Genomic DNA, 15,831 nt, shown 5'->3' with positions numbered 1-15,831 from the left:
AAAATTTTAAAATTTCTTAAAATTATAATTCTGCATTACTGGTTCTGATAATATATCAATTTTTGCCTTTTTAAACCTAAATATATAATGTATTAAAGTAGCAGAATGTTTGTCTTTTAGTATAATTTATGTCCAGTAAGATCAGGTAAATAGATGGATCAGGTGTTCCATAATTAAAAAAAAAAACATTGGTCCAGTGAAGGTTTAAGGCTATTTGGAGGAGGTTGGCGATACGACACCAAGAAAAAAATCTATCCCGCCCTCCATTCCCCAAAAAAGAAATCTTAATAAAAAATGTAAATGGAAATTATTAATTCTACTCTTGTGTCAAAACCCCTTGAAGCTAGAGGCGAAGACAAAAATGTATTCTTAACTGCTCTATTGTTAGAGAAAAAACCTTGATGCTACAGGTGAAGCCAATAATTATCATAATGACGTTGTAACCAATAATTTTGTATGTTAATATTGCTTTAAACAACATATCATTACTAAATACATCAAAAGTATCTTATTGAAATGTTCCAAAACTTTTATGAGAAGAGAAACATTCTATCCACCCAACTTTACATATCTGTAGTTATTCGTATATATGTAAGTCCAAGCCTCAATAACTTTAAAAACATTTTAACACATTTCTATGAAAAGAAGATTAAAGGGAACTTCCTTTATTCAATTTATTCCTATAAACATTCATGCAATTGCTTCACTATAATTAAGGTTTGTCTGTGCGTCCGTCCGTTACTCTCTAATTAGAATATTTTCGGTGCGCCAAATACAGAGCATAGACTCTACCCAGCTTCCCACAACTAATTACCGACTTTTTACCTTCTTTTACTGTGCTATTGTGTACTGTTATTTGCTATCTGATATATTGAAAGCTTCTTGTAGCTGCTCCTTTTATAAACAATTTTTCTTTCCATGGTTCTTGAATTTGAAGATAATTTCAAAATTCGATATAATGAAAATTAATGCATTATTGAATTTAAAAAGGCTAAGGAAGAAAAACTAAAAACTGGCAAGTTATTTAAAATTTTATCTTCTGCGAAGGGAAGGGGGGGGGGGGTGTTCCTTTCAGGGGCTTAAAGGGATGATTGACATGTTTGCATTTTAAACAAGGACGGGTAATAATCGATGTAGAAATAAAAACATTTAAAAAAAAAAAAAATAATTTCAGAAGTTAAAAATGACCAATACCCAATACTAAAAAGCCTAAACCACATATTAATAAAGCAATGACACTAATTTTTAAAAGTACCCTTGAAAAAAGATCCAAGCTATGCCCTAGGTGCATGCACATACTGCAATAGGAATTGAAAGAGTGAGGGGAGAGTGTGAGGGGGGGGGGGCAGGGCTTAAGTATTTGAAAAGTAGATATATTCTTACGGTGAACCTATAATTCCACACAAATAACACAAAATCTAGTAATCTATTTACGACCGACAAAACTCATTACAATTACTCTTTACACTTCTTGCTCATAATTATAATGTCGAAGAAAAAATGTTTATACAATGTGTTTTATTAGTATTGCTTAATTTAACCCACTTACTCCTGACAAATATTAATTATTATTTTCCTATTTTCTTCAGTGGTTTAGGTAGTTTTACTTCAGAACTAGTTTAAGGTTTCAACAAATTATATTTAACAAAATTGCGCGAAATATATGAATATTTTTGCGTCTTTTCAGTTATAAACAGAGTCTATGCTAGCAGCAGTTTGGCAGCTGGCTTGCATTTCAAAAATAAACTATAAAACTAATACAAGTGATTTATGCATAATTTGTTAAAAACATTGCAATATTTTTATAGTCTTCTTGCGTAATTGAAGACTCACCATATTCTGGAAGCAAATTTTGCATATGTGCCAAATATTGATAGAAGAATTTCTCTCAAGGCAAAGAGAGAGAAAATATACATACACCATTTCTGTGTGTTGGTGTGGCTACACCAGGGAGTTTAGGGGATAAGACAATAAACGATAAATTGATGTACATTCAAAATGACGATAAAATTACTCCTTTTTTAGATAAAATTTATTGGTTTCCAAAAGTTTGGACACTGCTAGTTTAAACAAACCAATTAAGATTTAATAAAAGTGCCCAAAGTTTTTAAGAGGACATACTTCTACAACTTTGAGTACCAGTATATATTTTTTAGTTCTATGGTCCATCCCTTACAGTTATTTATGCGGAGTAACAAAGAGTAACTTTTCAAAGATTTTCAGATTTTAAAAACTTTAACATAGGCATACAAAATATACGCTTGTTCTGTAAACTTTAAAAGTGTTAAATCCATTTATGGCAGTTGTTCCATATTAATATTTTCAATTTAAATTGTAGTTTTTGGGAGTTTCTTAGGGTGCATAAAAAAAGTTAACTTTTACAAGCCTAGGTGATTTAGATTTTCTATTTTTACTTATAATTTTAGTTGCTTAAAACCAATTCAGCAATATGTAACACCTTATTGTATTTGATATATCACATCAACCAAACTGTAATTTGAAAATAAAAATAACATGCTTACCTTTATCTACATATGTATATTTATCTACCATAGAGGTTGCCCTGCATCAAGATTATGTAATATGTATTACTAACTTTATGTTATACCATCCCATATTTTATGTCAATACTCTTTGAAAATGGTAAAGGTATGTAAATTTTGAATGCATATAGATTCCTTATAATATTCTCATCTTGCCGTTTCATTGGAGTGAATTTGAAGTGTGTAACCTGCGGTAAAGTGTCAGGATTAGTAAAATTTTAAGATATTCAGTGCTCGGGAATTTTTCATTCTAAAAAATTATTTGGTACATGATAATTATGATTTCTAACACCACAATAGCCTCTTTTTTCCAACAAAATTCTTAAAGTATAATAAAATCATTATATTAAGTGCTTATATTGTTTTAGATAGTTGCTTTCAGAAAAAAAACACCTCAATGCTAGACACTACATTTCTGTTGTTGGTGCTAATTATTTGTCTTTTATTTTCTGTGCTGAAAAAGCAGATAGGTACTTTTTTTAAGGTATGGCACTTAACCAATATATATCCTGGTACAAAATAAACTTAGTGAAAATATCTCCCCAAATCCTTGAATATTTTCTCCTTTGTAGTATAGGGTGCTCTAAGTATTAAGTACATACAAGGTTAAATTCACTTTATATTGTTTAAATACAATTCAGATACTCTATTATACATTCAAGCACTTTATTTGACTTGAATTCAGTTCATGGCTGTATATATTTTGAATTTGTCTATTAAATGTGTTACAAATAATAAACAAAAGTGTCTACTTCAGAAAATTTATATAGAAAAAATTGTAAACCTATGATGAGAATACATAAACTATCAGCTTTCCAAGTACAGAATTTTCTTATTAAACATTTTTTTCAATAGTAGCTAAAGTAAATTATCTTTTGACAAAATTGTAATTTTTTCTTAAGTTGATCAAATATTGATTATCTCTTTTGAAAATCAAATTACAACAAATTCAATTACCATTTTTTTTATTAAACTTTAATTCAAAATTTCTATAGAGAAGAAATGATTGGAAAAAAGCACAAAGAAAAAAACTTCAAAAATAGTATTGAAATTTTGTGAAAGAAATACATATTTCATATTTGCTCCAAATGAAAGTAAAATTTTAACTGAAGAAAATTTTTCACAAAGAAAAGTTTTAATTCAATTGATTTCTACAAGAAAAGTTTGAGTTGACTTGCAAGAATATTTTTTACTGATTTTTTTTACAATTTTGCAAATGTTTGACTGCATAAATTTATTGTGTTTTTACTATTTTGAGCTTGGCTTTGTCAAATGCAACAAAAGATTGAAATAATATTTCATACATGTTTGCTTCTAAAGTTTTCTTTAATAATCTAACATTGTAATTTGATCCATTATTTTAAAAATGTTTTTAATGATTTCAGCTGTTGTCTAATATTTAAGTAGTAAACAGGATTGAAGATCTATAAAGCTCCAATCATAATTTGGATTTGTTGCAACCACTAAACTCTTATAGTGTTTAACAACAAAACCTCCCTTTTAATAAGAATAGATAAAGAATTCTACCATTTGTTACTTCCCAAACCCGCGACCGTGGCTCAACACGTAGCGCATCCGCTCGTCGTCGGGAAGGTGTTAGGTTCGAATCTCGGTCCGACACCGCGTCATAACTAAAGACGTTAAAAATGGTTCCCACTGCTACTATGTCAGATGCGCGACGTAAATAGTTAGAGAGGGGGGAATGCCTTGGCCCAAAACAGGCGCAACTCGTTACCATGCACAGTTAGGACTTCTCCGACAAAGGTCGTGCATCACAGAGAGTTGGTTGTCTGTAATGTACTGTACCACGGGTATGAGGTGAAGGACCAAGAGTCTGGCCTTGAGTTGACAAGTTGACTGTTCAGTCCAGGTGCAACTCACTCATACGACATTAGCATTAGCATACTTCCCAAATGATCCTCAGTGCATTTAAGTAATAAGTAAATTAAGTATAAAGATACCTTGAAATTAATGAATAGGGAAAAATAACTAAATATATATGGAATTTGATGGAGCAAATTTTGACAAATTCTTTTGGTAACAATTATTTGCATTGGTAGTAAGAAAACTTCACCTGGAGATCATTTGTCTTCTCCCAGGATTTGAGAATATTGGTAAACCAGTCCTAAGGACATTTCACACTTCTTAATTTTTATTTTGAGCAATTTTTTTAACTTAATAATATGTTTTTGTAAAAACCAAAGATATTACTTAATATTATTACAAAATTTTTGCAATTATAACTTTAGAGTAAAAAAATATGAAAAGTTTACTTTCAAACTTTTTTGTTGGTTTAAAAAATATTTTTTCTCAACTTATTCACCCTTCTTAGGTATTGATCCACAATTTAGATATAATTTTGTTAAATTTAGATTAATTGAGTTTCTTTATTCAAAAAGTGTTTAATTTCCTGGATTATTTCTCTATCAGTTTTCTTAACAGGGCACAGGACTGGGTCTTCTGTAGGCAGGGGTAATATCTAAATAAACATAAATTAACAATTAATAAAACATCATTTGACAATAAGCATAACATTAATCATGTTTGAAACAATTTCCTTCTACAAACATAGCTGATACTATTTTATCTTTGATAAGCATTTGATTACAATTGGTTACGGTATTGCTGTAAATAAATTTCTAGTTGCCTTTAAGATATTTAAAAACTTTATATTCCCTACTCTCCCTTTTAGACTTACATAAAAAAAATATAAAACAAACATTATAGAATTATATCCAGGCAAGGTAAATTACAACTGATAAAAATTCATTTGCAGTAAAAAATAATGAATAATTTACCTTATTTTTCATTTTTTCTTGTTGATGATAACTCTTCCAATAATGTTTCTTTGACAGGGGTAGGTTGTATGGGCTGGAGGGAAGGGAGTAGGGAGGGGGTTGTATTGCTATTAATATTACAATTTTATTCATCTCATATAGTTTTCTTAATATGTGTCTAAGGACCACAGGTTACATATAAGTTCAGTTTACAAACTCGACTAAATTTATTTTTATCTGGAAGTACTTATAAGTAATGATTAAGAGCAAAGGCAAATTTTAACTTTTCCTATTTCTTTTGAATTAGTTACTATTTATATTCCATAGATAGAAAGCTACAAGGCGAAACAACTATCTTTTATTTATGAGTGAATTCATGAGAATGCTTTTATATATTACTTCTTGATGAATATATAGAAAATTTTGATCTTTATTTTGATGTAAAAATAAAATGGATGAATTTGGTCATAGACTGACTTACATAACTACCTATTTGAAGTAAGAAAGTGCGAGATTATTCTACAATGTAACAAAACTTTTTAAAATTAATAGCTATTTCTTTCCATATTATAAACTAACTATATTATATTAGCAAATGCAAATATGTTTAGTTACTTTAACTTTTTAGATGAGTAAATCAATCACTCAATTTTTTTTATGCTTAATAATTATGCATTTTCATGACTTCTATTAAGCTGTCGTTAATATTGAAATAATGACCAAACTTTTGTTGCTTTGAGGGACCTCCTTCTATTAGAGATGAGGTGAGAGAAAGTGGAATTTGCGGTTATTTTAGATGAATAAAAACAGATGTCATTCAAAACTGCTGGAAAAAGTGGTGATAATATGTAAAACATTAAGACATAAGGTTTATTAAGTAAAATATTCCTTATATTAAAAAGAAACAGAGGTGGATTCTTAAAAAACTTTTGCCTCACTAAAATCAGTGAGACTCGCTAAAAAATAATAAGGGGATAATTTTGCCTCACTATTTTAGTGGGGCAGTGAGCCAAAAAAAGTTATTTAAGAATTCACCTCAGGATAAGTTGTGAAAGTAAAGCTAATCACACACTTTTTAAAACATTAAGAGGGTAAGTATGGTTTATTGTAAACGGGCGAAGTTTTAGTAAAGTTTCGAAAGTTTGAAAAATATAAAGACAACGAAAGGTCCAACCAAAAAAGACAACCGAATAAATTCAAAATGTGCTAAAAAACAACTTTTATTTATGGTTATATTGAATAAACCTCATACAAGTATGAAAGGGTATAGGGAGGAGGGGGATATTGGCCTGTTTGTTACAATAGTCCCCAATGTTTTAAAATAACGTTTTATTATTCTTTTGCTTAACAACTTTGGGGACTTTTATTTAATTTTGATTGGTTGGTTCATTAAGTTAAGTGTCTGAACGTTTCAACCACTAATTGTAATCTACAGAAGGTGTATTTTGTGTCATCAATGGGGATAAATATCAATTTATTGGCCATTGCCTTATCCTTTTATAACCCTGGAAAGGGCCCCTCCTTCAAATTTAAAAATTCAATTTTGACGTAGAAATTTTCAATCTACATCTACTGAGATTTGAAAGAAAATTGTATAATACATAAAATATGCAATAAATTTAGGAATGGTTTAAGATTTTTGCATCATAATGTTGTTTTTATTATTATTTTGGGTTAAACAAGTTAAGCTTTTATCGTGAAGATTCCCATAATCAAGGATAATCTTTCTTTAGACATGTAATATCTTTTGCAATTTACTTTATCCGTTTCTTTGATTCCGACGTTGGATATGGCGAAAATGTTATTTTCTCTGCTTTTATTTAAAATAGATGCTTGATATTTTTCAATTACAATTTCTATAATCATCTTATTTGTAATGAAAATTGCCATTCTGTCTAGTGCAATGTTTTTTATAAGTTTTTACTTATTTAGAAAGAAGGTGTATCAACTTTTTTTTATAGCTAGCCGGTTCTTTTAGTAAGTAGTAGATGTAAAATTTTTCATAGAATTCAGATATGCAATCGTTTTTTTTGTAGACCTCTTACTTTTTAAGTAATTTAAGTTTTTTAAAAAAGATTAAGTCGATTTTAAGGTACTAAAACGCAACAAAAAAAAGGAAGAAAATGTCCATTATGTACAAAAATAGTAAGATCTTTAATTTGACACCTTACTTTTTGAATTTTGTCAGGTAATTATTGAAAAAATAGATTTTTTTAAACCCACGAGAATAAAAACTTTGAACTTAATTTTATCATTTCACAGGTAAAAAAATATGGGTTCATATATACCTTTAGAATCAGAAAAATATTACGAATCCATTGTAAGCAAAATTGAAAAAAAGTAAAAAAATAAAAAATAAACAAATGGCCAATTATATTTTTTGTTCAGGCAACACTTTCGTCTTCCCTTTTTTACCCCCTCTTTACCCCCTTCCCATTTTTATACTCAATTCAAGAATAAAGATGTTGCCTGTATAATATTATATGATATTTTCATATAATTCCTTTTATTGTAGTTTATATACTATATTGTAACCTTTTTTTTAATTTTGCTTACAATGGATTCGTAATATTTTTCTGATTCTAAAGGTATATATGAACCCATATTTTTTTACCTGTGAAATGATAAAATTAAGTTCAAAGTTTTTATTCTCGTGGGTTTAAAAAAATCGATTTTTTCAATAATTACCTGACAGAATTGAAAAAGTAAGGTGTCAAATTAAAGATCTTACTATTTTTGTTCATAATGGCCATTTTCTTTCTTTTTTTTGTTGCATTTTAGTTACTTAAAATCGACTTAATTTTTTTTTAAAAACTTAAATTACTTAAAAAATAAGAGGTCTACAAAAAAAACCGATTGCATATCTGAATTCTAAGAAAAATTTTACATCTACTACTCACTAAAAGAACCGGCTAGCTATAAAAAAAAAGTTGATACACCTTCCTTAGCGAAATAACTAATCAAGAAACAGTGTAAAAACACAGTCTACAAATATGGTCTGTCAGCATATTTTTTGGTATGTCATGCATTTGTTTCTAAACAAAATTGTCAATGCCTGGCGGTGCAGCAGGTGGGGTTGTGTTCAGAATTGGGGAGGGAGAGTCCCAGTCTCCAGAACTATAACCATGCCCCTGACCTAAATAGATAAATAGTTAGATAGATACATAGATTTTTAGATAGATAAATAGATAGTTAGATAGGTGAATATATAGTTAGATATACAAATAGATATTTAGATAGATAAATAAATAGTTAAATAGATAAATAGATAAATAGATAGATAGATAAATAGATAAATAGATAGATAGATAAATAGATAAATAGATAGATAGATAAATAGATAGTTAGATAGATGACTAGATAGTTAGATAAATAAATAGATAGTTAAATAGATAGTTAGATAGATAAATAAATAGATATTTAGATAGATAAATAGCTAGTTAAATAGATAAATAGATAGATAGATAAATATATAGTTAGATAGATGACTAGATAGTTAGATAGATGACTAGATAGTTAGATAAATAAATATATAGTTAGATAGATAAATAGATAGTTATACAGATAGATAAATAGTTGGATAGATAAAAAGTTAGTTAGATAGATAAATATTTATTTAGATAGATGAATATATAGTTATTATTAAAGTTTTAATATCTGGACGCAATCGTGCTTGTTTATGTGATAAAATGATAAATGTGGTATAATGGTGACTAGTGCCAAATTATATCAATAATAATCATATCAACTTAAGGATCAAGTCATAATTATGAAGAATTTAGCTGTTCCCCCTCAAAGTGCCTAGAGGGGCACAGCACCCCCGCCTCTTATTTTGAAATTAATTGAAATTAAAGAGGTCTGGGGGGTAGGTAGTAATATAATGTGTCTTACTGTTTGGCCGTTAACTACCTTAAAATACATTTCTTTGTATATCCGACTTGATACGTTCTTAATATTAATATCTAGTAATCTACGCGCCATATAGTTGTTAAAATATTATAATACAAATCAGAATATGTATCTAATGCTTGAATCATCACTTAAAATATCCCGAGGCTCTGCATTTGAAAGGTCTGAGAGGGGCCAAAAATAGTTTTATAAAATTCCAAGACTTAAGTCTAAAATTCAAAAAGCCTAAAATCTTCACAGGACTAAATACAGAACCCAAACGGTTTAGTAGTTATTGAGATCTAAACCTCAAAACCCTTACTACTTTATTCAATACAGTACAATTTAGGACTTATTGCCGGCAAGATCATTAAGTCATTATTAAAAAGTTATGTATATACTGTTTATTTGCCTGTAGTCGTTATCAATAAACCTGGTAATTTTCTAACATTAGATACATACTTTTAATAACATATATGCAAAGCTAATAATAAATTTTCTAATATTATCATCAAAAGCAACAAGAAGACTTCCTCCAAAAATGGCAATTACAATTTTTTTGTACATGCATATACTTAATGTTTTGTCTATTTTTTTTTCATCGACAACATCTAATTGAAACAACATATTTTATTTTCAATGTGTAGTACAGATGTTTTCATCAATATAGATGTGTTTATTGCTCTAGGAAATTGGGGATAAGTGTCACTGCTTTTTGTCTACCTATTCTATTGACGTCACAGTGGAAAAGATGTTATAGGGTATCTCCTGGCGTCTATAGAATAGGTAGGCCAACAGCATTGACAGCTAACCCTATTTTGCTATGGCACTATAGACAGATACTTCATCATTATCTTAACTGGAAAATATAAACACCTACATCCTATCATGAACATCCTTTAGAGGATTAGTCTTTTCTATAATTATCTTTCTTCACAGTGATTTACTTAACCTTGTTTGATTCTGCCGATATAAATGACCCATCATAAAATTTACAGAATTGCTTGTATTGCTTGTAGCTTTTAAAAGACTACACTTTCACATTGTTAATTTAAATGGTTGGAAAAACCAGCAGCAGTGTCTATATAACTTTATTTGTTGTCATTGGGAATGTACATCAATTTATTGTCATTGTCTTATCCTTTAACATCTCTGGTAAGATATGATTTCTGGTCAGGAGATATGGAAGTATTAAATATCAGGGATCTTAAGGGATAAGACAATGAACGATAAATTTACGTCCTCAAGAAAGATTAACAAAAGTATCCCTTCATTGGACTTAAATTACTTGTTAAAAGTTTGAACCAACCAATCAAGACTTAATGAGAGTACCCAAAGTTTGTAAGCTAACCAATGAGAACATTTACAAAACTTTGGGGACCAGTATCATTTTCAGTTTATTGTTCTACCCCTCCCCCTCTCTGATATTTTATAGGAAAAATTTAGAGGAAAATTGTAAATAAACCTTAAAATGTAATTCTAAGATAACTTGCTGTGAATATTAACCCTATACTGTGATGTAATAATTATCATATTAACCTATGGCTGTCATCTGACAAGATTTATTAAGTCAATAACCCCAATGGAGGGAGGGGTGGATCTTTGCTAATAATAATGGGGAATATATATAGTGTGTTTTCTAATGGTGCAGAAGTATTGCTAAATCTATCAAACTAACTCTTAACTGAAATTTATAATCAGTATTCAATATCTTACTTTCTTCATTGGCTTGGGGAGTTTTATATGAGAAAAAAATGTTTAGCAGTTTTCGCCATATAATTCCTCAAGAATATGTTTTTCCATAGCATGTGATGTTGGAAAACTTAATGAACCAACACAAAAAATCTTCAAAAAAACACGCGAAAACTTCTTTTATTTCTCTCATTTTTAACCCTTCATAAATCACACTATCACATGAATAAATAAAAAAAAATTATAATATCACATTGCAGTGTATTAAAAGGCAGCTTCCCTAACATTACATTTGGACCACCAACAAAATTTTAAAAAACCCCGTGTTTTTTAATATCATTTTATTTAAGTTTAGGTAAAGGATAGAAGATATCTGTAGGAATGCAATATTACAGGAATTAAGACCCCCCCCCCCCCACAGGGGCTAGAAATATATAAATTTTTATAAACAAAATATAGGGTGGGTGTTTTGTGGTCTAGAATAGGTTTGAGGGAATATACCGGATAAAAAGGGAATCTTTGAGTAAATCATTAATAGAACAATTTATAAGGTGTGCAATAATATAGATAGAGTAATTAGTAGCACAAAGCAGGGAGGTAAGGACATTGGACTCTAAATAACACTGATACCCACAGTTTATAACTACGTTGGCTCAAAAACTTTTGGTTCTTGAATGAAAACAAGCAGTGTCCAAACTTGTCAACCAATAATTGTAATCTTCTGATAATTTCATAATTAGGTATGTATTTGAATTTTACGTCTAGTCTAGTATCCCTTACATACTATGAGCAAATCTAAACTATAATTAGTTTATGTACGTACTTCAAAGTGCCTAAATATCACTTTGCCTTAATCACTCATTAGGAAAAAATTTAAAGAATAATAGAGTGTGCTATAATTTAATATTAAAAGAAATCTTAGGTATTGTTCCTTTCGTGACAGCTCCTCTTAAGGGGCGTTTCGTCGTATTTTCACAATGGCTTTTAATAAATTAATTTAGGTTAGGTTATGTTAGGTTAGGTGATTGCCCCGCAGGGTTTGGTTATTGGCCCCGCAGGGTTAGATCCCCCCAAATGGGCTATAAATAGGAGAAAAGCTACTGTGAAAATACGAAGAAACGTCCTTTAAGAGGCGTTGCCACGAAAGGGACTTTACCCGAAATCTTGTATATATAGTAACTAAATATATCTATATAATTACAATTACAAGCAGCTTGCCTTTAAAATGGTGTTTGATTGTTTTCTATTTTTTATTTAAAGTATAGATTTTCATTGATTTAGATAGAATGATAATTAGGAATATAAAGTTGAATAAAAAGTCATAGCAGTTGGTAAAAAGCAAATTTGTAAAACCTCTTTATCAACTAATTTTTATGGGATTTAATCCTATTCATCCGATATTGGAATATTGATTCCTGTCACAACAAGGTACAATGTTATAGGCAAATGTAAGTATGTCCTTAAACAGTATCCTGTTATATAGTAGTTTTGCAACAAATTTACTTACAATTTTTAAAAGACTTATACATTTACATTCTGATTATTCGTTTCTGACATTCTGTACATTTTTGTTATTGAAAAATATAGATTTAAATAGATATTCAGAAGGTACCTAATATGTCAGGGGTTGGTGGTTCTGTTGGGTTTTCATCATCTTCAGAGTATTCGCTCAAATCCTCTTCTTCTGCAAATCTAAAAGTATAACAAGAACGATTATGACAAAAGTATTTCTCATTTTTAATGTACTGTAAGGCTTAATTTTATTTAGTAATATCGGACTTTTCTTATTTGAATTTTTTTTGGGGGGTATATCTTTTATGGGTGCAGTGCACTGTCCTTGAAAAAATTCTCCCCAAAATAGTTAACAACCTTAAATAATGGGTTTGATATTACTTAAATCTTTCACCAGATTATTATCATGTACTCTAATAAAGTGAAGCTGGCTAAAATTACAATACTCCCCACCCACTCTCTTTATCCCATCTCTTCCCCTCCTTATGGATGAACAAACTGTCCATGCTAGCAACATAAATTGACAACAATTTTTCCCCTGTCAAAAATCAACGTATATTGTAAATCCATTCCTTGCATTGAAAGCTTCAATGAAAAGAGGATCCATAACAGTCCGATAGTTGGTGAAATTATTCGCTTTATACTGATAGATAGACATCCTGCTACTGCTGTAAATAAAAGAATAAGCCTACCTAGATAGAAGTTGTCTCTCTTCTTCCTGACTATCTCCGTCCTCAACCCTGTCCTCTGACTCCTGCTCTTTCAATTCTCCAGGGTGAGGGTACACTAGCCCAGAATATAATCTAGACTCCTAAATAATTGATTACTTTATTCTTATGATTTTATAAGGATCTCTGTCTGTGTGTACAGAAGGATCTCGCCCACCAATGAGTAACATCTCATAGGTTCTTGGAAGGTTTATATCTTTTTTAGGGGAGGGTACCACCAACCTCGCAAGAAAATTTACCCAAAAGTGTATCCCCAAATTTACCTATTTACCTTACCTTATCTATTTATTGTTTATTCATCTTTCTATCTATCAGCTTAACAACATATCTATTTATCTGTTTATTTAGGTGCATACCTTTTTTTGTATCTATATATCTGCTTAATTGCATCTGTCTATCAATCAGTTTAAAAAAAACTATCTATCTACCTACCTATCTATCAATCTATCTATCCACTTATCTATTTACCTACCTATCTACCATAAAATCTACTATCTATCCACCTTCCTTCCTCTCTATCTATCAATCAGTACCTGGATTGGAAAGCTTGGGTTTATGTGAGTGAACCTGCCACTCCCAGGATCCAGGAACAAATGCTCGGGGTGGGTGAAAACCCCTCCTTCACTTGAATCTGGACAAAAAAAAGAATATTTCAAATAATAGAATATTTTGGTGACTTTTCTTTGACATAACTATATAGATAGATAGATACATGATTTTTTAAAAATATTATATAAACAAGCCAGAAGAAATTAACTCATAGTCTTGCTTCACTTAAAACTTATATCTTTTAAACTTTATTGAAATATTAAAATTAGGGGGACATTTTATGGATCTTTAATAACCGTCATAAACTGGAATATGCACTTTTTAGCATTTCTGATCAAAATAATCGCGTAAAATGATATTAAACAGGGAATATTAGTTTCAAAGATTTTTTGCCAATAAAGCAACTTTTTTATTTTGCATTCGTTGCTTGGGTGTAGTTATTTTTTGTAAACAATCAGCATTTTAATGATAAAACGGTGCTTTTATGTTATTGTAAAATTTAGAATCAATCATCATAAAAATTTAGGATTAGAGCCAAAAAATTTGATGTCTCATTTTTGTTGAAAAGGAGCTGTTAAACAAGGGTTACAACATCAATAAAAGCGAACATTACAACATTATGCCTAATAAATGTAGAATTCCCCACTTTAAATATCGAATTTCTTTCTTTTTTGTAAACTAGCGGCTTCGCCCCTAGCCTCTAAGGGCTTCGCCCTATGAAGTAATGGGAAGTCAACCCTCCTATATAGAAATATTCAAAAAAATTATTCTTTGTTAAATTACTCTGTGGTAAAATTAAACCCAGGTTGTGCACTTTATGCACAAAAATTTCGATTCGTACAAATTAAACCCAGGTTGTTTGCTGTATACACAAAAATTTCAATTCGTAAAAATTAAACCTAGGTTGTTCGCATACACAAAAATTAAAATTTGTAAAAAAAAATATTAAAAATTTTTTTTTTTTTTTGAAGGGGGGGCGTTCATGGGGGCTTCGCCCCATGGTGCAGTGGGGTTCCCCCACCCCAATTACTGGTTTTTGTTTACAAAAGTAAAACCAAATAAAAATTTTGGAAGTTGGGATTTTTTTATTTTTGGGGGGATGGGGTGTCCCACCTCCCAAAAAAATAGCTTAAAACCACCAGAGGACCAGTAGGTATATTCCCAGAAGGGTAGAGCCCAATTTGTTCAGCAGTTACTGAGATTTTACAAAAAATGTAAAAACAAATTTTGGGGAGGTTGTTTTTTTTTAGTTTTTTTTTGGGGGGGGGGGGTTGGGGGTGTCCCACCCCCCAAGAAAATAGCTTAAAACCACCACAGGACCAATAGGTATATACCCTGAAGAGTAGAATCCGATCGGTTCAGTGGTTACCGAGATCTTAAGGGACGGACAAGCTACTTTGTATTAAAGATAAATTTTATATAATTGATTAAGATTGATACTTAATTTGCAACTATTTAATTTAACTTCAAGTAATGAAATTGCATCGGAACCAAGGTTGTGCCGAATTACGATAACTTTAGTAGAAAAGTAGGTGCTTGCTCTCAAAGTGTCTATCGAGCACTGAACCCCTACCTCTAATTTTTTAGAACTTGAAAATAAAGGATGCATAGACGTCCAAGCCAAAAAAATAAAAGATTAATTACCCCCTTCAAAACTCACCCCTATGAAAATTTTAAGCTTGAAGGTCCCTAAAAGGAGGAGTTTTTACCTATACTTCACCCTTATGGGGCTATCCAGTGTAGAATATAATTTAACATAACCTAAATTTAAGGTTTTATCTTGAATTTTATTTTGTTAGCCTCTATCTAAGACATACTCGTCTTTATATTCTAATCAATTAATAATCTTCAAAATATGACATAATGTCATTTATTAACATTTTAAAAGTATTTCAAAATTCCGAAACTATACCCATTTACCTTTTAAATGACATATAAACTATGTGTCATACATATTGGTTGCCCAAACAAAATTTGGTCTACAGTTATATGTCTTCTAATTATACTTTGTTATCAATTGGGACACCCTGTATATGTACAATCTAATTGTTATTGTAGTTTTGATTTTGTTTGATAGCTGTTTTACTTTTAACATTTCTAGGACAAGCTGGGGACAATTTATTCAAAAAATAAAACACCAGA

General features: G+C 30.0%; 1 protein-coding gene across 2 annotated transcripts in view; it reads right to left on the bottom strand.

Moving 5' to 3' along the window:
* LOC145326009 (uncharacterized) overlaps window positions 1-15,831 on the bottom strand; it is a 121,177-nt gene that overhangs the window by 68,655 nt on the left and 36,691 nt on the right. For both annotated transcript variants that reach the window (XM_080169086.1, XM_080169087.1), the window contains exons 6-13: window positions 13,674-13,771; window positions 13,105-13,223; window positions 12,513-12,592; window positions 8,376-8,456; window positions 5,342-5,448; window positions 4,956-5,022; window positions 4,618-4,670; window positions 2,681-2,731 (exon numbers count right to left, since the gene is read on the bottom strand). In XM_080169086.1, coding sequence (XP_080025212.1) covers window positions 2,681-2,731; window positions 4,618-4,670; window positions 4,956-5,022; window positions 5,342-5,448; window positions 8,376-8,456; window positions 12,513-12,592; window positions 13,105-13,223; window positions 13,674-13,771 — 656 coding nt within the window. The remainder of the gene's footprint in view (window positions 1-2,680; window positions 2,732-4,617; window positions 4,671-4,955; window positions 5,023-5,341; window positions 5,449-8,375; window positions 8,457-12,512; window positions 12,593-13,104; window positions 13,224-13,673; window positions 13,772-15,831) is intronic.

Source organism: Acartia tonsa, chromosome 8 (genome assembly GCF_053477335.1).
Source record: "Acartia tonsa isolate MP-2025a chromosome 8, ASM5347733v1, whole genome shotgun sequence".
NCBI classification, from domain to species: domain Eukaryota; kingdom Metazoa; phylum Arthropoda; class Copepoda; order Calanoida; family Acartiidae; genus Acartia; species Acartia tonsa.
The sequence above is the reverse complement of the archived record's forward strand: the minus strand, read 5'-3'. Positions and strand labels throughout refer to the sequence as shown.